Raw genomic sequence first — 21047 nt, forward strand, 5'->3', positions numbered from 1 at the left:
AGATTTTATAAGGAAGAAGATTTTTTATTTAAACTGGACATAATCCAGGATATTTTAACCTGATAGTGAAACAATTATGAGCTCAGCTGCAAGGCTCAATTATTAAAACTCAGATAAGCTGTAACATTGTTGGTTATTTGGTTTGAAAACTAAGTACATGAATTTAAGTTATGTCAAATTCATTAACTGTTTTCCATTGAATACTTAAAATATGAACCTATTTACCTGATACCAGCAAAAAGATGAACACTAATGTGTTTTATCTCATAGTTACTTGGTTAACACAAAAATTAAGGAAATTAAGCCCATTTAGTGAATAAGTGTGAATAAGCAAATGAAAAGATTCAGCACACATGAGCATTGAAATACTTCTCCTTTTCATTTATTTACATATTCAAACAAACGACGTGTTTCACCTTCCAAAATAATTATAATGTACAGTTGTATAATTGAATTTCTAGAATTTATTATGTAGAAGATTGTTTGAATGTCCACATATTTTCTTGTTTTAAGCAACAGGGCTGCGATTTCTCTTTGAGAACACATGGTTTGTGTGCCTTGGCTGCTCATAACATACATATTAATGGCAGTTAAAGAAGTTTAGTGAATGACCCACATTGTGAAACCTCCCACCTTACAACAGGTCTAAGCCTGCTGAACAAAAGGGAGTGGATGTGCTACAGGTGGTGTAGTTTTCACTTTCCATATATGAGATTTCATTAAACATATTAATTTTTCTGATGCATATATGTTACATTCCAAGCTACTGTTTGCTACATCTGTGTGCCTTTTGAGTATGAGGCTGCTTAGGAGACCCTTTAAAGATGCAGCATGGACTATTGGCTGAGAACCTTTTCTTCCCTCCCACTAAGCATGTGGATTGCTCAATAAACTCTGAGAAAAGAAATCTGTAATTTATCCCATAACAGCCTGTTGAAACCTGCTTACAGCCACATGTAGGAGCTTGAGAGTAGATACTTCATGTGGTCTTTGGGTGGAGTAGATACTAAGATTATGAAGGTCCACACTTTATGTGAATCTGCAGAAATAAATGGTATGCAATTTGTTCCTTGAAAATGATCTATCAGGTGTATGCTGTTCTCTGCTCTGACAACCGACTTAGTTGCAAGAAAATTAAAAATATTTTAGGACATGAGTAATGGCAGGAGGAAGTCATAGACTTGTGATTTGTGTACAGCAAGCAACCTTAAAATTACAGTATACAGAAAACAAAACAAAACACTTTTGAGTGATTTATGGTACAGCATTTTATTTGACCAGGATATGCCTTGTTACTTTCTACCTGTGTTTTTATTGCATGTTGTGCTCTGTGTCAACTTGTTTCTCGCAAACTAGTTATACAGGTTTTTTTTTACCTCATCCAACAAAAACAGGGATATAAAAACATCACACTGCACCTTCTGCACAGAATAAGACAGATACATGGTAGTAAACAACACTATAAAAAAAGCCAATTTAAGTCACAGTGCTCTTGGATTTATGCAAATTGGGAGTGTTAAAACCATGTATATTTTATTGCATTGATAAATTACATTGTTAAGTTTTTTTCAAATTATTTGTTAGTAGTTTCATGTGTTAGTAGTTTCACTATAGGTCTTACTTAGTTTTGGATGAACTGACAAATTGAAGTCAAATACATGTGTGACAAGAAGCTGTTGAACAGCTATTTCTAAGTCCCTTTACAGATAGAATAATTTCAACCCCAAACCAAATCTTTAAAAATAATAGTTTTATCAATCTTTTTTAAATTATTATCATTATAGGCCTATTACAAGTAGAAATCTGTTTTTTATTTCTCTGTCTTTTGGAGAATTGAATAGCTCACACAGAAAGTTATTCAAATATATAGAGGAGATTTCAATTTGTCCAGCAGTACAGTGGAGTAAATGATGAATTTCTAGTAGGCTACTTGGGTTATCTTAAAAGGATCACTGGTTATTCGTCGTTCAGGACAAAAGATGTATCGTGTTGGGGTTTACACTTTAATTGCCTCAAATTATGCAAACAGCGGCACCCAATGGCCACAGCATAGAATACAAAGAGATGTTGTTGCATTACCTTGTCTCGCCTAAGGGAGGCGCTAAAAGACAGAGAAAAAAACAGTCCACGGGAGATAACTCGCAGGGGGGAGGGGCAAGTGTTGCTGCAGCTCTGCTCATTGGCCTAACTAAAGTCCATCAACAAGCTAGTTAGCAGTAATGAACGCTGACGACGATGCTGCTCCGGCAACAAGGGGAATATGGACTAGCTAAATGAGACTTAACCGGACTGCTTCGACAATCACGATCAAGCTTCGGACCAGGCAGTTCAAGGGAGTTTGTAATTAGCTGCTTCATTCATGTGGTTAGCGATCCCCGGTGGAGTTTAAGCTCTTTGGAGGCGGGCGACCCCAGTCATCATCTCGGCTGGGACAACTGGGACAACACGGCTCTCTCGCCGGTACGGTTGGTTTCACCGATGGCATGCTAACTAGGCTAACTATGTCCTAATGTACACGTATGAGTTGGAAATACGGAAATAAAAGCTGCTTCGGGCTCACAGTCTTTGAGGCAAATGTGCGTGTGTGCAGCATCCTTGGTAGCTTCGTTCTTGTGACGTTTCGAGGAGAAAGCAGATTGATCGGCGCCATGTAAACACAAGTGCCTGTTTGTTTGCAGAACAGCACATCAATGGTGTAAACTGCCTCACCAGACCACAAACAAAAGCTTTTTTATGGAAGTCGACTCACTTTACTGTAGTCATGCATTTAATGTAGGTAGTGCTGAAGATAGAGCCCATAAAGTGTTAAAATAACCAGAGTTTGCTTGCAGTGCCTTTTTTAAGCTTGAGCTCGTGTTCATGTTATTGTTTGCTTTCCTCCTTTCTGATAGAGTAGTAGCATGGTGGTCCCGGACAGTGCCAGTGTTGTCCCACAACCCGACCGTGGCAGTCCTCCCATAGGCCTCCTGGAGAGCTCCAATCCTGGGTGCGAGGAGGAAGTGGAGGTTGGTCAGGACCTGGCAGGGGTGGAGTTGGAGGAGGTCCGAAAGTTGCAGGAGCTAGTTCGGAGGTTGGAGGTCCAGAATGAGACCCTACGCACCAGGGGGAGCAAAACCGTCATCCACAGAGGTTCCAGCGGGAACGGCAACCTCCCAGCTGCTGTCAATATCAATGAGGCGCAGACGTGTGACGTGGTGACCACCAACACCAACCTCAGATTGGAGCACAGTGGCAGCACAGACTTTGAGCTGATGACGCCACAGGACAGCAGCAGTGGAGAAGACATGTCCCCCCTGCCCATGGCCAACAGGCTGGAGGAAGGGGAGGAAGCAGAAGAAGACAAGCAGGGTCCCTGTGGGGGATTTCTCACCTTGACATGCAGCAACGGAGGGGGGGTGTCCCAGGGGCAAAGCCAGACGCCAGAGAGCCCCTCTCAGGGAAGTTATGAGTCAGAAACACTTGCAGAGAGCGACTCAGGGGTCGACCAAACGGCACTGGATGAGGTGGATGTCCTAGATTTGGAGGATGAGTGTGCAGAAGCTGACGACGAGGACAGTTGGTATGGTTCATCATCTGTACTGCTTCTGTCTAGTCAGTCCAACATGTGCTTTCTGTCATTACTAGACTAACTAGTTTGTTGCAGTAACACATTTTCAGATACGAGAGAGATAGCGAGCTCTCTGCATCATATGAGTTAGCTTCAGGGGAAAATGTATCTCAACAAAAACTACAGGGATGCAACACAAGTTTGCATTTTTCCATTCCCTTGTGTATGGATAGAGGATGAGTCACATTAGATTATGTTTTAACCTCTGATTTAAAGTGTGCTACTTCCTCCTCCGGGCAGTGACTGTGTGCTTTACTGTAGCTTTCGATTATTTGGATTTAAAGTTCGACTTATTTTGACCAAGATAGAAACTGCATTACTTTCTTGCCTACAAAATCCCTGTTGTTTAAGCGCTTGTTCAGCTGCAACAACAATTCGAATCACTAACTCTTTTATCGTAACGAGGACTCGTGTCGTTAGATGTAGAGCAGAAGACAGAGGCGCGTCACGAAGGCGGAAAAAGAAAAGGCAGCCTGCAGAAGCATCAGGCATGAATGATCACCACCTGTTTGTCAGGTTGTGAGGGGGGGAAAAAACATTACTAGTTTCTATAATTAGCTCTTATTTTAACAAGTGGAGGAATAAAAATGCTCCAGGCACAGGCTCTGTGATATTTCAGAGAATTAGTATATTAATAATGATTGTTATTAATGTTGCCTGAGCCGGCATACGTTTGCATTGTCTCAGCCTTGCTACAAAAAGAGCTGAGGACCAACAAAGCTACTTTTGCATTAGGTTAGGTTGTTCAGAAACAATTTGAACTTTTTGTCCTCATTAAATTGGCAGAATAAATTCAGTGCAAATGTGAAAGAGGTTCTGTGACTCGAACCCTATGTTTTGTTTTTGAGGTCAGTCCAGCTACTTTGTTTATGTCTTAACTTTTCAGAGCAGCCACGTTGTGTTCCTGACGCCTACTTTTGTAACTGAGCTTAACAGACAGACCATTCATGACTTAGTTTCAGTTCCCCGTCATTAGCCATACCATATGTGCTTTGTGAGGTTATCATAGCCAAAACATGTAGTAATCCCAGCGGCAACATAATCTGATCTGCTCTGGACTGGATGCTGCCGCATGGCTAAACTGCTTTGGGTGGGATTTCACAGCATGTGATCGGAGGGCCCCCCCGCTGTTGTGTGAGCTGCATGGCACACAGACAGAAAGCCCAGAACTAAAAGGAGCAGAAAGATCATAATATGACGTCACTAGACGACGCAGGTAATATCTAAAGCTTTAACATTGAGTCAGATCTGTAGAACAAATGTCCACCTCGTTCTGAAATTGGCCCTTTGTTTACCTATTGATATGTGGCTTAGCAAAAAGCCAATTACACTCTAATCACTGACTCAACCCTAATTTACGCTCCTCACGCTGCACAGTCACTGGAAGAACTAAAGAATGACATCTGTCATTTTTGGGTCGAGCTCCTCGTGACTGAGAAGTAAGACGGTGCTCGGTTTCAAACTGAAAGGAAGAAACATATTCCCTTAGTTACCACAACATGGGGAGGATTTAAATGATTTACTGTACAAGTCCATATGAATATTGATGTTGAATCTGTCCCACACATGAGAGTTAATAACCAATTTAGAACAGTTTTTATTGTGGGAATAAAGTCAATGATATCAGGTGAGAAATATCAAATGAGCAGATCTTTTAAATCAATGAACAAATATTTACAAACCAAACCAGGAGGTTACACCGTTTTTTTTCCCCCTCATGACTTGAGTGTAAATATTGCAGGGAGACTGCTTTTGAAACCAGCAGATTCCTTTGCCACAGACTGTAGATTTCTGATTGGTTTGGTATGGTTACTGGTTAGGTTTGGTTTTACTGGAGCTGCCGATGCAGGCCTGTGTCTTGCGTGAGTGGCAACAGCCCGGTGAAAAACTTGTGACCGAAACTCACGTGTGAACGGATCAGCCTCAAGCAGAACGCACGTCATTATTCCACATCAAACGCAGGGTTTGTGTATGAAAGAATTAGTCTCTCTCTCTCTCTCTCTCTCTCTCTCTCTCTCATTCACACACACACACACACACACACGGGAAAGCTTTGCTCCATGGACGGATGTGCGACCTGAATTTTGCTCCCTGTATTGTTGCCCTTTTCAGTGGGAAGTGGGTCCTTTTGTGTTTGCCCAATGGGAGGATGATTTGCGTTTGATTTGGTACAGAACCGGTCAGTCAGGGTCTTTTGTGATTGCAACTGAAAAGGATCGGCCCATGTGGTCACCCGTTCAAAGCTCAGCAGCAACTCAATATTCAACACATCTCCGAGTTGGATTTGGAAACACAAAGTCAATTGTGTGGCTGAACAAAAACCCACCAGGTAGATTTGATGGCAGGGTTTACAGCTGGGCAAGTTAATATGCGGCAATTTTTAAATTCTGATACTGACTAGGATAGCAATCATTTCCATACAAAATGATTATTGCATATATAAAGTAGATCATGAAGCAGCTGTAGAAGAGTATTTAACCCGGCAGTCATAGTGCAGCAGGCTCATCCTGTGACGTGGATGTTAAACGGTGCATTGATCACACTGTTTGATCTGATATCATTCTTTAAAGTGTTTAAACAGCCTGCTTGTTTGTGTGGCGCTAAGCTGCTAACCATTTAGTTGCTGGGCGCTAGTGCCACCCATGCTCAGTCATGCCTATTATTTACAACATGGAGAAACATTCAGAACTCAAAAGAATTCAGAATTCACTCAAAACTATTGGACACATACCTTTTGAGGCCAGTAGTCCACACTAATCTTTAGCTTGTATTTATTTCAATCTTTTGCTCTGCAGCCAGCGACGCCTTTGACTTGAGCGTTTAACAAAAAGTAGATTAGGCTTGAGCCCTGAGCTGCAGTCACCCAACCTCAGTTTCCCCGAAACCTTTATCGCTCTTCCAATCCGTTTGACTAGTTCCCCTCGTTTCCCAGATTAACGTTTGTTTTTCTTTCCCCACCTACAGGTTGTATGTGTCACCAAAAAAGCAAGTGGCAGATCAAGGCCCAGAGTCTCCATTGAAGTGGTGCCGGCAGGCTCTCGACCAGCGCAGTCCAGAGACGGAAATGGCTTGTCGGACCCTTATCAGCCGCTTGGACCAATGTATGCACTGGTCAAGTCTACTTTATTTATATAGCGCTAAGTCAGTGGTTCTCAACTAGTATGGCCTCGGGACGCCCACACCAACTTATTTATGAAAAATTGTCAGCTAAATTTTTGATATGTATCAACCAATCAGATTTATTTCAAGAAAAATTGTGTTTAAAAAGCATTTCATAGACTTTAGACACTTTTGACTTCTTCCAAACACACATTTGCAACCCACTGAAAATGGCCCCACGACTCACCTTTTGGTTCCCTCCCATCAGTTAAGAACCACTGCACTAAATTTGCAAATACATTCATTTTTACATGAGACGCTTTAAAATATCCCAGGCCAAATATTTGATAAACATTTCTATTCTTTCCATTTGAAAGATTAACAATCTTTCACACAAACTCAAATGCTAAAAATCAACAGCCCCCCTTTTAGAAATAGAACATTTTCTTGTATCTGAAGATCTTTGAACCACGTGTCGGTGCCACAGGGACAGAGTCTTAATGCCTGCTGTGAATCGTGCCGCTGTGCTCTTATTTACTGCTCCCCTCCTCTTTGTATGTGCACAGTTCTGTGTGACAAAGGCAGAGTGATGTGTACAAGGTGCGTATATGCCTCCCATGTGTGGACAGACGTTTGTGTCTGATCCGACAGATCAAATATTATTCATCCCGCCCCCAAAACTCTGACTTCCTGCAAACTGCAGAATCTTAACACCAACGTTTTTCACACTGAGACTGCAAGCAATATGCAGACCATTGAATTGTTGACTGTATAACTCTTGCTTGAAAATAACATCAACAAGTAGACGGGTGTCATTTGACTTACTCTTAAAGAATGGGTTGTAGAAAGCAGCTCTGCACTGACAAAAGTTTCTGTCCACTGTGTTTACCTTGATGTAAATCACGTGCAAATGACTTCCTGCTGCTGCAATATAATCACACACACACACATCTCCACACATCACTTTGGTTTGTTCTAACTCTCCTCTGTATGCCAAACACACAAAACTACCAGCGCTCATAAAGCCGGAGGAACACAGCCTTGGGCTTTGTTTTTCTAAATATGATCAAGTTCCATGGCTTTCAGATATGTTGACATTTCTTTATGTGAAATGCAGTCAAAATAAAGTTGGATGTTATGGTCATATAAAGTGCAACTGTTTAGGCCTTCACCATCTGTTTCTAGCTATACATTGTGGAATAGTTCACATTTAAGTGACGTCCTGTTTTAATATTCCAACAACAACCCGGACATGTTAATTCTCCTTTTATTCGGCTCATTGTTGTACAGCAGTGAGACCAGTTATTTATGAATCGCCACGTCCGGGTATCTCCATTCACCCTGCCCTTTTGCACTTTGTGCTGCCACACCTTCATAAAACAAAGGAGCCGCCCGAAAAGGCAGTTTGACCACAACTCGCCGCTCTGCATCTGTTGTTGCCTTTGTGTGCCCAAAAAGGGGCCATTGATGTAATTTAGTTTGATCCTCTCCTCTTCATGTCTCTTTGCCATTTGTCATCTCTTTTGAGGTGTGTACATTCTTCTCTGAGAACATCCTTTCTCTCCTCTCCTGTTCCCTGCAGCGTCTCGATGGAGGAACATGTACAGTAGCCCGTCAGCAGAGGGAGGCTCAGCATCAGGCCTGATCTCTCCTGGGTACCACAAATCAACTAACAAAACCCTACTAACCTGTGGCAGCTCAGGTATGGCATGACATTAACACACTGCGCTCCTCTTTTTCTGCTCAACACGACAGTGGGGCTGACGTCAGTTATAATAACGATGTGGGTCAACTAATGTGTGTGCACCAGTGCATCAACAATGTGACCTCTTGGGGATCTGAATGGTCATTTTGTGAAGTCCCAAATGGCAGTCCTGCATGTTTAACCATGAGAAACATCTGATGCATATGCTGTGCTTTAATGTTCACCCCTTAAAAGCAACAAACTCTTTATCCAAAAAGAATACTTTATTCGAAAAGGGAGACAGTGTGTATTTGGAGGCGGCATGCACGACATAGGTGGCTGATTTTTTGACACCACAAACTGCGTCCCTCAAGTTTTTCTTCCATCCATTTATAGATTCATCAAGACAAGTCACAGATGTAATCTCCAGCTTGTTAGCTTCTCTTGACTTGATCTGCTTTTTTAGTTTTCACATGAGTGGAAACAATATGTGCCTTGCAGATATAAAACACCCTTTCACACTTACCATATTTGGACTTTTGGTCATCAATAAAGTACAGCATGTGACATTCTGAATGTAGGGCATCAGAAACCATGTGTTTTCAAGACGTTTCACAATGCTTAGCTATGTTGAAGAAACTAAAATTTAAAAAAAAACGTACAATGCTGGTGATCTAACCTTGTGTTGGTTTTTGGTTACTTTCCTTTTTTTTTTTTTTGGTGTACCTCACATTGGTCCACTTCCCTGTGTACAGACCGGCAATGCTAATGTTGTAGTGAAAACCCTATATGTAACAGTTCTTTGCATGTACTTGTAAATGCATTGCTTGTGGGTGATGACTCTATCTAATGCTGGACTTTTTACATAACCAAATGCCCCTGGTTGATTGAGTCATTTCTCGTTTGTATCAGTCGAAGAGTTTGGGCTTGTATCAGACAGACATGCCTTGAAGGGTGACTTTGCATACAGCTCTGCTGCACTGTCAACAGACAGCTCTTTTTCTAGACATGTGCTGCTGGGCAGTGATTTCTAAATATAGCAAATATGATTTTAACACAAACATTTCCCACATTAGAACTTCTCAACTATTGATGTACTCATTCTTATAACGGATATAAAACACAGACTCAGCAAGTAAATGTTCAACGTTAACCTGAATGTATCCTGATATGGGATAGCAAACATGCTTTGTTGGGAGTTTTTCCCGTGAGACAGGTCATCAACACAGAGGTGATGTCCTAATGTTTGTCAAGCTAATTATATGGTGTGAAAAGAGCCTATTGGTCAAGACAGTGCTTTACTTTGGCCTCACAATCCACTCTGGCTTGTTTTGGTCAACTTGACCATTCTTTTAGCTCTGGGGTTTTTTTGTTCGTTTGTTTTTTAGATTTGAAGATAATTCTCTGCATCACAAATGGACTCGCAGGAACTGTGTGTAATGTAGGGACATGTGCATGTTATAACGGGGATTTCACTCTGTGTTTACAGGTGTCACTAGCATGCAGTCAGCGCTGAGCTCGCAGTCCTCTATAGACAGCGAGCTCAGCACGTCAGATGACTCCATCTCGATGGGCTACAAGCTGCAGGACCTCACTGATGTCCAGATTATGGCTCGTCTGCAGGAAGAAAGTGAGTAAAGATGTAGTACAACTGATTATCTGGACATTTTAAACGAGTATGTGCCTAAATTCTAAAAAATATATGACTAGTAATGAAAGCTGATAAGTAAAACGCCTGAACTAACAACAACTATTAGTGTAAAAACAAGTATTTTAACACGATGCAACTTTAAATTTTTTTGTACCTAGTGTATATTTGGATGTGCCTGCATTTGCATGGTTTTTTTTAACTTAATGTTTTTGTCATCAGGTCTGAGGCAGGATTATGCTTCCAGCTCAGCGTCTGTGTCACGCCGCAGCTCGACAGCCTCCCTGCAGTCCTTGCGGCGAGGTGGCACGTACAGCGATCAGGAGTTTGACAGTTACAGCCTGGAGGACGAAGAGGACGAGTTCTGCTCCATGCCCCAGCGACGACATCGCTTTACCCCTTCGCCCTTAGGCTCACCCAGGTGCCTGTCTCCCTCCACCTCCAATCACGGTCAGGAATACAACAGCAGACTCGCTGCACCACGCACAAGAACACCCAGAAGATCTCTCCAGGGCCCGAGTGCAGAGCTGCTGAAATTTGCTAAGAGTGAGGGTAGGCTATGACAATCCATGACTCAGCTTTCATACCTTCAATCAAGATCAGAGTGACCACGGCAGAGACTCTTGTTTGAGTCTAGGCTGTTAAAAACACACATCATCATGTGGCTAAATCCGTCTGTATGTGTGGTTCCAGAGGAGTTGAGGCACAGCATGCCTAATTTGGCCCCCCGCACCAGCCTACGTTCCCTGGAAGCAGTCAGAAACAGCCGCAGCATGGAGGCTAACCTCCAGAGCTCTGGCAACCGCATGTCCCGCCTTCCACACTCCCCCTCCACAGGTAACCCCTACCCACTTCACCTGGTCTGCACCATTCCTCTGATATGACACATGCTTTTTTTCCCCCTGCAATCAGCCCATTGAATTCTCACAGTTATCCTCCCACCTCCTAACCTCTCCATGTCTACAGCAGGTAATTGGGAAGATGTTTAAGCACAGATTAAGCTTACATCGAGTGACATGACACTCACTCAGAATTCCACAGGTTTGCAGAGGACAGCAACGAACCAGAAAACGTAGTTTCGGGTGTCAGGGAAATGTATTCTGCATGTTAGTGAGTTATTAAGGATGCATGCTTAACAAGTAAAACAATGTATACTGCAAAACTTCACTGTACGCCTTTAGAAAAATACAGACCACTCTATATTGTGTGCTCTTTATTCATAAGCAAATTTCACCCACAATAAACAAGCAAACAACCATAACAGGTATTATGTAAATGTCATTGTGCAAAGATTCAAAAATCCATATTTTCTTTTTACAGGGAGTAGGTAAGTTTTTATACTGCTACTGTCTTCCATAAAATTCGAAAAAATATCACCATTGTAACAGGGGTATTGATCTAACTCTGACGGTCTAATTCTGACCAACCCCACATGTTGCCCTGCTTCTTTCCTAACCATATATCTTCCCTGATTTATCCCAGATGTTGCATCGGTAACTCTCCTTTTACTAACCTGCTACATGACGACTCCATTCCTTTGCAGTAATCCACTACTGCCACCTCACAGGTTCCCCCCTTAACTCCTACAAGCCACAACTGGAGTTATCTGATGTTCACAGTTGTCTTCTGTTTTACCGCTTGGCATTTCTTCCACTTCAGGGATGGCTGGTAGTCGGCTGCGAAGCAATGGTCAGTCCCCTCTCTCCCTGCGGGCTCCAGTTAAAGCTGTCACTCCCATGGCAGCCGGTCGTCAGGCCTCCAGAGGTTTGCCAGTTGTTCAAGCACCGCCTGCAGAAAGGGGTCGCAGGGTCCAGTCCCCTGGGTCAGCCTATATACCTGGAAGGGCCTCCACTGGGAGACCTGCGGTGGGCCGAGGACAGGCTGCATCATCAGCATCCACCAGGAGTAAACTTTCACAGCCTACAAGGAGGTGAGCCCCTAAATGGTCATGTTAAATAGTAGGGAAATGTTCATTTTAATATTTTCTACTTGTCTGAAATCATTCAATTCAGCACATTTGGATTTTTTGGAATCCCCTGTGAGAGGAAACTATATCTTCCTGTTTCATCAATAGGTCTTTGGGAATGACCAAACTCTCAGATGAATCCTGGAAAGACGGCTGTTACTGAGTCTGGCCTGTGATGAAGGAAGTTCACTGCTTCAACCCACACCTGACCTCTCCCCACCTTACCTCTTTTAGTACAGAAAGACTCACAAATGTGTCGTACAACCTTTTGGTCCCCTATTTCAAACTGGAACACTGGGCTGCACTGGATTCGTACTTGAAACTCATCTCTTCCCTTCGCATGAAATATTGTCAACCCACACAGAGACGACAGGATGTGTAGGCGGACAAGACAGCACATGTGCACACTCCACTCGTGTTGGACCAATTGAGAGCTTCCAGAAGATTTGTTTGTCAATTTTGCTTATTTTTCTATGGTGATTGTGAGAAAACCCTGGAATATCAAGGGTTGTAGTACTGTTCTGTTTGATGTAAATGATATGAAGACAATTTAAATGAAGATATTCTTGGTTTGTTCCTTTTTTCCCATTGTGAATTACAACTAGATGAAGGTGCTAAGTGCTGCATGCTTAGTTTTGTTACGTTAACATTTCAGCCTATCCATCTTTACAATAACTACAATACGACAAATCCCCGTGTCCCAAATGATGTGTGAATTTATGAATGTTGGATTGATCCATAGTGACATTTTCTTAAGGTCTGTGATGTATTTGTGCTTTGCTATTTGAATACACACCAATGCAACTCCTGTAAACCACACTGCCCTTATAAATAATACAAAAAAAACAAAACAATGGTTTGTGCCAAGGTGCGTTTTCAGCTGCAGCACTCTTTCTAATTCCAGAAGTAATCTTGATTCATGAACGCTGTTGTAATGGTACTGTATTTTCCAGGCATTTCTACTGCATATCTAGTGGTGGTTTCAAGTGTTTGCTTTTGCATACCACTGTAAAAAAGAAAATGTTTATGCACGAAGGCCACTGCCTTAGACAGCTATGCACCCTGATGCAGAGTGCCTCTGAAAATGAAATGCTGTTGAGAAAATTAATATTAAAGTCTACTCTGAAACTGTATTGCAGTATTGCAGTTTATTTTTAGCCAATGCATTTATATTCGTGGTGTGTTTTTTGTTCATCAGAGGCTAATTAGTCACACTGGTGCATCTGCAGTAAAGGCGGTGACAGCAGCAATGCCGTCATCAACATCCGGATATTTCCTGCGTGCATGAGCAAAACGCTTCTCAAATGTGTGCTTGACGCTACCCACCCCAATGTGACAAAATGGCCTACAGGCCTCATCTGCGCATACAAAGTCTGCAAGCGCAGTCTGCAACAAGAAGAAAAAAAAGAATAAATCTTAATCTGATAAAAGATCAATGGTGTGTCTCAGAGTCGCCGGCAAATATGGTCCTATAAAGAGAAAGTCAGTGTAATGTAACTCTGCTCTCATATGCATGACGCAAATAGTAAGGGATCAGCGGTAAACGAGGCCACGCATTGTCTGCCCCCCCGCCCTCCCTCTGCTTGTCAGGAAGCAAGCTGATTGGCCGAGGCCTAGCAAAGGGTGCCCGGGGATCCAAAACTGCAGGCCGCACTTAGCTTACCGTCAAAAATAAACCAAAACAATAACAGACAAAACTGAGAAGAGGGAGATACACCGATAGAGTCAGAAGACGACGTATTCAGGTAAAATTATTTTGAATTAGTCAGTAGTGTAGGTGGAATTAGACACAAAGGCCCAGTCGGCCGTAGCGGGCCTCTTTCATCCTTTTCGAAAAACAACATGGAAGATAATGCGGCACGAGCTGCATCTGTTAGCTTAGCAGGACAGCTAGCCGAGTGGACGGCCGTTGTCGCACATTCTCAAGAAACACGCTAACATATGTCTATATAAACGTGGGCTTATTGTGTGTGATTGCATCTTTATTTTTGTTGTTTCGTCGTGTGAAATAGTTTTTTTAGACGAGGACATTAAGTCAGTTTCGCTTCCTTTTCAGTTAGCTTCTATGCTAAACAAAATGGCGCTCGCAATCAGAGCCCTAGCTCTCCTGCTAGTTAGCTCCGGTGGGTGGAGGGCGGCAGCCGCCTGAAAATGCATTGCATAATGTCTGCGGTACTTTCATTGGGCGCCATAAAATTCTGAGCATGTGTAGTTTAATATAAACAGCCCGTAATACGAGACCTAATTTAAATTTATAAGATTGGCGACACAGTGCCCAAATGGTCTTAAAATGGTTTAGCTGTGGAAACAAGGGACGCATAACAGACCACTGCAGATATGTATATATGGCTCGGTCTGAGACGTCATGTGATGACAGTATATTTACTTCTACATAAACAAGTAAAGGGCGAATTGTTTAAAGAGCTATTAATATTGCTCTCGATGTGCTGGCCGTCCTAATGCAAACTGGGCGGGTAAAGCCTTTGTTTTAGCTGGGCTTCAGCCATCAGGCTCCACCAGTTTCAGGTGTAAAGATCCATCTCGGAAGGTTGAGGCAGGCTGTAGTACTCTTCTTGGACAATGGATGGCGCCAGTAGTCAGAAAAACAACAACTGCAGCGCTCCCTTAAAGACTGCACGCCTATGCCTGTGTTTTTAAAATCTTTAAAGTAATGTCTTCTGTTCTGTAAGTTTTCATCGTTTCTTTGTTTGTTTTGGGGTTTTTTTTCAGGAAGGATTAATGATCTTGATGAGTGGAAGCACATCACATATCTAATGGGTTTTATTCTAAGTGTTTGTCATCAAATGTGAAGGTATGTATCAACACATGCCACTGGGGCAATGTCCATTTTTGCATTCACTTTCATTCTGATGGTTGCAAACTGACACAAAGTGAAAGTAAACAGCTAACAAAGCATGCAATTTTCAGTCATTTTTTCTGAGTGAAGACATGGATCAAGGAGGAGGGGTGTTGGAGCTTCACACTCAGGAGCTGAAGATGCCCCATGCTATGATCATGCAAGACTTTGGTAGGTGGTCAAGTAATATCTGGTAACAATCATACTTTCAAAAGTAGTTTAATGACAGTATGCAACATAGACTCAGAGGCAAAATTCCCCTCAAGTGAAAAAATATCAAGCTCAGCAATCTAAAATGTCATTTGAAAATTTTCACTTGTGCAATTAATATTCACAATGATAACTAGACGACTTCATTCACTGTCCAGTTAATATAGTTAAGTTTATTTGGGCTTGGCTTTCAATTTGACAGTACAAATGACATTCAATTGGCATTCATAAAACAAGAAGGTGATACACTCTCAAAGATGCCACGACCTCTTTTGTGTAGCCCCAAAAGCTAGAATTACTTAAATTATTTAAATAATTATCATTCAACGGCTTGAAACTTTAGTCATGTACCCGTCTCTGTCTTGTGTTCACAGTTGCTGGCATGGGGGGTCTTGCCCATATTGATGGGGAGCACATTGTGGTGTCTGTGCCTGAGGGTATGCTTCTGTCTGATGTGATGACGGATGAAGGCATCCTCCTGGAACATGAACTCGAGGTGGAAGGCCTAGAAACTCAGGTGGTTCATGGACTGGAGACTGAAGTGGTGGAAGGACTGGAGACTGAAGTGGTGGAAAGCTTACATGCAGACGTCGAGGGTTTGGAGGCAGAAGTGGTCGAGGGGCTACAGACGCATGTTGTAGAGCTGGAGGCTGAGGTTGTTGAGGACCTAGAGACCGAGGTGGAAGTGGAGGGTCTCGAAGCAGAGGTGGTTGAAGGCCTTGAAACCGAGGTAGACGTGGAGGACCTCGAAGCTCACGTTGTTGAGGGGCTCGAGGAGGAGGTGGAAGTGGAGAGTTTAGAGGCTGAGGTTGTGGAGGGTCTAGAAGTGGACGTAGAAAGTCTTCAATCTCAAGGAGTGGAGGCCCATGAAATGACCACTGAAGACATGGTGTCCTCACAACACAGCGTGATCATGCCTGAAAACATCCTGGGCAATGAGGTCGCGATAGAGGAAGCGCTGGATCCCCATCATCACCATCATGTCCTCACCTCAGACCTCATCCAGGACTCAAACCACCACCATGATGACATGCCAGACCAGGTGTTTGTGGCAGAGCTTCTGTCTGAGCACCAAGACAATACACTGGACCATCAGCTTGTGTCAGAAGGTTTGATGGTGACGGAAGCTAACGCTGAGACAATAATCCACGCACAGCTGCCAACAGAGGAGGTTCCCTTGCAGACAGATGAGGACGATGATGCAAGAAGCAGTTCGGAGGATTACCTCATGATCTCCTGTAAGACAGTTTGACATGTGAATTCCTAGCAAACTACATTTGTGTAAGTGCATGTTTTATTACTCCAAATGTTTTGATAACCAGAACTGTTTGTTGCTGTAGTGGATGAGGTGGGAGAGAAGCTGGACATTGGAGACACTCCCCTTGAGATCAGCACTGAGGTGATGGAAGACAAAGAATCTAAAGAAGACGACGGCTCCGAGGTTATCAAAGTATACATCTTCAAAGCTGAAGCAGATGATGATCTAGGCAAGTTACTAATTCACATCTACAAGAACTTCAACTTTATTTTCTTGTAAATTACATTTCTAAAAACCAAACATTGGTTTTCTTTTCCAGGTGGAACCGAGGTGATAACAGAGGATGATTACCAGAATGGCCATCCTGACCTTGAAGCTGCATCATCAGGCAGACTCGGAGTTGGCCGTGACAAGATGGTTTACATGGCCGTCAAGAACCATCTGAAAGAAGAAGAGGATGATGAGGATGACAGTGATGAGGATGACGATGATGAAATTAGTATGTTCACCTGTGAAGAAATGATGTTGTTTTTGTCAGATATGGTTTTTGACTGTAAGACAGTGTCAAACTGGAGAGATAAGTCAGAGGAGGCTGAAGTGCACCCATTATAGTTTTAAATGTATTTTGCATGTCTTGGCAGTTAAAAAAACCAAATGTGATTGTTCAATACAGAAAACTGTGTAAAACAAATCCTTCATATCACGTGTCACAAAGAAAAGTTTTACGGTTTCTGTCCCGTTGATACATAAATCCGTCTGTACAGGTAACACGATTGATCAGGTGAAGAATGGAGCTTCAACACCGTTTTTGCAAATACGAGAAGGGCTCAGTGCTAACCGTACAATCAAACCAAGACCTAAGAAAAAGAAGAAAGGAGATGCACGGCAGTGTCAGACTGGTATGAACAGCATTCAATCTTGTGATGTCTGGCCTTTTGTTTGTGTTGAATCAGGTGATTTGTTTAATTTCATAATAAGTGCATTACATTGATTTTGTCAACTTTTTTTTATTCGAAGTTATTTTACGTCAACCATTTCTTTCAGCTGTGATCATTGGACCAGATGGAATGCCTCTGACCGTCTACCCCTGTCACATATGTGGGAAGAAGTTTCGCTCCCGGGGCTTCCTCAAATGCCACATGAAGAACCACCCGGACCACCTGCTCAAGAAGAAGTACCAGTGTACAGACTGTGACTTCACCACCAACAAGAAGGTCAGTTTCCACAACCACTTGGAGAGTCACAAGCTGCTCAGTCACAACAGTGAGCGCTCTCCAGAATACACAGAGTACACACGGCGTTACCATGAGTCCAGCCCGCTGGGCTCTGACAAGCTCATCGTCAAAGACAGAGAGCCCAAACTGCATCACTGCAAGTACTGCGATTACGAGACGGCAGAACAGGGTCTGCTCAACCGTCACCTGCTGGCTGTGCACAGTAAGAACTTTGCTCATGTGTGTGTTGAGTGTGCCAAAGGTTTTCGCCACCCATCGGAGCTGAAGAAACACATGCGGACCCACACAGGCGAGAAGCCGTACCACTGCCCGCACTGCGAGTTCCGCTGTGCAGATCAGTCCAACCTAAAGACTCACATTAAGAGCAAGCACGGTGCAGATCTGCCTTTCAAGTGCAGCCACTGTCCTCAAGCGTATGCGGATGCACGGGAACTCCAGCGTCACATAGAGATGGTGCAAGGCCATAAGACCCACCAGTGCCCACACTGTGAGCACAAGAGCACCAACTCCAGTGACCTGAAACGGCACATCATCTCTGTACATACCAAGGACTTCCCTCATCAGTGTGACGTGTGCGAGAAAGGCTTTCACAGGCCCTCAGAGTTAAAGAAACACGCAGAAACGCACAAGGGGAACAAGGTGCACCAGTGCCGGCATTGTAACTTCAACGCCCCAGACACCTTTACCTTGAGTCGCCACATCCTTTCCTTGCACACAAAGGACCTCCCTTTTAAATGCAAGCGTTGCCGGCGAGGCTTCCGACAGCCTGCTGAGCTGAAGAAGCACATGAAGACACACAGTGGTAGAAAGGTCTATCAGTGCCAGTATTGTGAGTATAACAGTACAGACGCTTCTGGCTTCAAACGCCACGTCATCTCCATTCACACCAAGGACTACCCCCACCGCTGTGACTACTGCACCAAGGGCTTTAGGAGGCCTTCTGAGAAGAGCCAGCACATAGCCAGGCACCACAAAGACATGTTGATGTAATGTCATCGCACACAAAAACACTCCTTTCTCCCAGCTTAATCTCTCTCACACACCCACAGGTGATTTTATTGTATTGACAAAGAAATGGTGTATTTTGGCTGTTGATGGAAATGACACCTTTATAAATGCCATTCTGTGTTCTGTGTTGTAATGGGCGTAAACCTCCTTCCTCCATGGGTGAAATGAAACAACACATTTAAGATGGGGTTGATATCTTAAAAAAGGACTGCGTACATTGAGCAGGACATCTGTAAATTGTGTTTGGATTTGTTTCAGAAAATCACATATGAACATATATTCAGGGTCTCAAATGTCTATATTTTTATACCCACTCAGCTGAAATGCTGCAAGATGACTGTGTCCTGTAAAATAGAAAGTGTTGCTCCATTCGCTTCATGCCACTTCTTCAGATTATAAGGAACGAGGAGTTTGTCTCCAAAAGTACCAACAAGTACCCCTTTTCATTATTAACTAGCTTTTACCCTGATATTTGTTTTCAATGCCATCTGATCTTAAAGGGGCAGCAACAGTTACGTGTTGATTAATGGTTTTGAGTGATGATGACAGATATTCAGCACCTTAAGGAAATGTATCAATAAATCAAACATTTGGACTTCCATCATTTTGGATTTTCCTCCCAAGCATAAACACTTGGAATACCATTACGTTAATCATGTATAACATAGGCTTCATCCTCTCAAACATGTTTTCAAAGTTTATTCAGCATTGTCTAACAAGAAGGTGCAGTCGGTATGTTAGAAAAATGTCCCTTTAGTGTGCACAACATGTGCGACAAAGACATCTGGTTTGATAATGAACAGGTGTATCATACTATAAACTATACAGATGGTTGACTTCACATTTGATAACCCTTGAAGTTGTGATACCTGACTGCCAGTGTAAGTTGTGTGTGTGTGTGTGTGTGTGTGTGTGTGTGTGTGTGTGTGTGAGTGATGTCTGTGACACAGATTACCATTTGATTGCAATCATGCCTTACATCTGTTGGTCTTTGTCCCTTAAGCACTGATGAGCACCGCTAATCAAAAAATAAGTGATTTTTAACTCTCAAACATGCTGTATCAATGCCATTCTCCCAGAGATTGTGTGTTTGAGTCAGTAGAAAGCACTTTATTAACCTTTGTTTTAATATTTTAATTACATGTGTGACACACCCACACAACTATATATACATATATATATAAATATTAAAAACCTAGATGATAAACAATTACAGAGCTTTGTGAGTTGGTAAAGGTGAGCATTGTTTTGAGTGTTATCGCTAGCAATTGAGCGTGATCCATCACTGCATCAGAACTGAATTGTGATTGAAAGTGGTGGGTGAAACCATTAGTTGTTTTGTTCTATGGATAAGTGATTGGGTTTTGTGTTATGTTTGTGCTCACTAACAAGTTTCCCAGACCCTCGTCCTTGCAGTCCCAAATAACCCGACCCATTATTCCCATCAAGTCAGTGGTCATCATATTGGCAGTAGTCTTTAAAGTATGCACATAAAGCTGTCTCCATGAAATTAATTGTGGTATATATTAAAAAATCCCTGCATTTCGTGTACCTTAGTCTATATTTTCTTTCAGTCTGATTGTGGATAAACTACTGGCGGGGAAGAACCAAAATAAACAATTATCTTTTTACGCTTTTTGTCCTCTGTCCTAGAAAAAGAAGTCTACTTTTATATAGCTTTGGAAAGACCTAGTCATTCATAATATAACTAATTAACTCAGCTAATTTGCAGATAAATGTTTTAGGTTGTAGTGTTAATTTAGTTGAAATCCATTCTCAGTTGATTCCCCTTTCATTTAAAAGAGGAGAGGACTTGCAGAGGGTGTACAGGGAGGACATGTAGGAGGTTAACTAAAAGATGGGACAATGAAAGTCTTTACTACTGCGTCCACAGTGAAGTTGTAAACCATATATGGTGGGAAACTTAAAAGATACTTGTCCTTTATTCTGAGGGTGTTGAAAGTTGAAGACGAGAAATGTTCTGTTTGTGAAATTGAATTCAAATTTGAACCGACTCCGTACTTCAACCTCTAACATGCATGCACACCAAAGAGGGATTTGTTACAGGAAGCCCAGTCTGTTGTATTCCAGTCTGAAACTTCAGCTAAATGGAACTCAGCCATCTTTGATATGCATGTTTGCAAAATGGTTTGCACGTAAACGTATGCAAAACAGCAGAATATATATAAAGAATACATTTCAACTGACTCCAAATCAATCACATTATTTCAATCCTCTTAAAGATTTTGATCCGGTTCAGATCTTTATCAGGGGTCAAATAACGGGTTTCTCTTTTCAGACACTTAAGATACCAGAAAGAGTTATCATTTTCCTAGATTGAGTAAATAAGTTTGAACCTCAACAGAAAGAAACTGACTACAAACTAACGCTTCATATCAGAAATAGCGATACATTTTGGACTTTATTTGTCTTATATCATGGAGAAGATATGAAGGTGCTAGGTTCTGATAATTA

At 42.4% G+C, this 21047-nt stretch overlaps 2 protein-coding genes across 3 annotated transcripts; both read left to right on the plus strand.

The window, feature by feature from the left end:
• The first annotated feature begins 2114 nt into the window (after positions 1–2114).
• LOC306829881 (SLAIN motif-containing protein-like) lies at positions 2115–13135 on the plus strand. Its single transcript, XM_079353084.1, has 9 exons — positions 2115–2460; positions 2892–3559; positions 6572–6708; positions 8289–8408; positions 9880–10020; positions 10261–10590; positions 10732–10875; positions 11698–11968; positions 12113–13135. The coding sequence occupies exons 2-9, from the start codon at positions 2901–2903 to the stop codon at positions 12165–12167; spliced, it is 1857 nt and encodes a 618-aa protein (XP_079209210.1). The 5' UTR covers positions 2115–2460; positions 2892–2900; the 3' UTR covers positions 12168–13135.
• Positions 13136–13317: 182 nt separating this feature from the next.
• znf711 (zinc finger protein 711) lies at positions 13318–20203 on the plus strand. 2 transcript variants are annotated; one of them, XM_079353082.1, is made up of 7 exons: positions 13318–13749; positions 14735–15032; positions 15446–16309; positions 16412–16558; positions 16649–16828; positions 17094–17282; positions 17374–20203. In XM_079353082.1, exons 2-7 carry the CDS (start codon positions 14954–14956, stop codon positions 18552–18554), a joined length of 2640 nt encoding a protein of 879 aa, XP_079209208.1. In that variant the 5' UTR covers positions 13318–13749; positions 14735–14953; the 3' UTR covers positions 18555–20203. The 2 variants fall into 2 exon arrangements, with proteins under 2 accessions (XP_079209208.1, XP_079209209.1); XM_079353083.1 differs by having other exon boundaries at positions 13323–13749; positions 17094–17228.
• Positions 20204–21047: the final 844 nt, after the last annotated feature.

The sequence above is a fragment of the Symphodus melops genome (genome assembly GCF_947650265.1).
Source record: "Symphodus melops genome assembly, chromosome: 9".
Classification (NCBI taxonomy): Eukaryota; Metazoa; Chordata; class Actinopteri; order Labriformes; family Labridae; genus Symphodus; species Symphodus melops.

Bases quoted from the DNA above. Each gene is read 5' to 3' on its own strand.
- znf711 (XM_079353082.1), top strand. From the start codon at position 14,954: ATGGATCAAGGAGGAGGGGTGTTGGAGCTTCACACTCAGGAGCTGAAG. The intron at 15,033-15,445 runs GTAGGTGGTCAA...TTGTGTTCACAG, and splicing joins TATGATCATGCAAGACTTTG to TTGCTGGCATGGGGGGTCTT. The intron at 17,283-17,373 runs GTGATTTGTTTA...CATTTCTTTCAG, and splicing joins TTTTGTTTGTGTTGAATCAG to CTGTGATCATTGGACCAGAT.
- LOC306829881 (XM_079353084.1), top strand. From the start codon at position 2,901: ATGGTGGTCCCGGACAGTGCCAGTGTTGTCCCACAACCCGACCGTGGC. The intron at 10,876-11,697 runs GTAACCCCTACC...CTTCCACTTCAG, and splicing joins TCCACACTCCCCCTCCACAG to GGATGGCTGGTAGTCGGCTG. The intron at 11,969-12,112 runs GTGAGCCCCTAA...TTTCATCAATAG, and splicing joins CTTTCACAGCCTACAAGGAG to GTCTTTGGGAATGACCAAAC.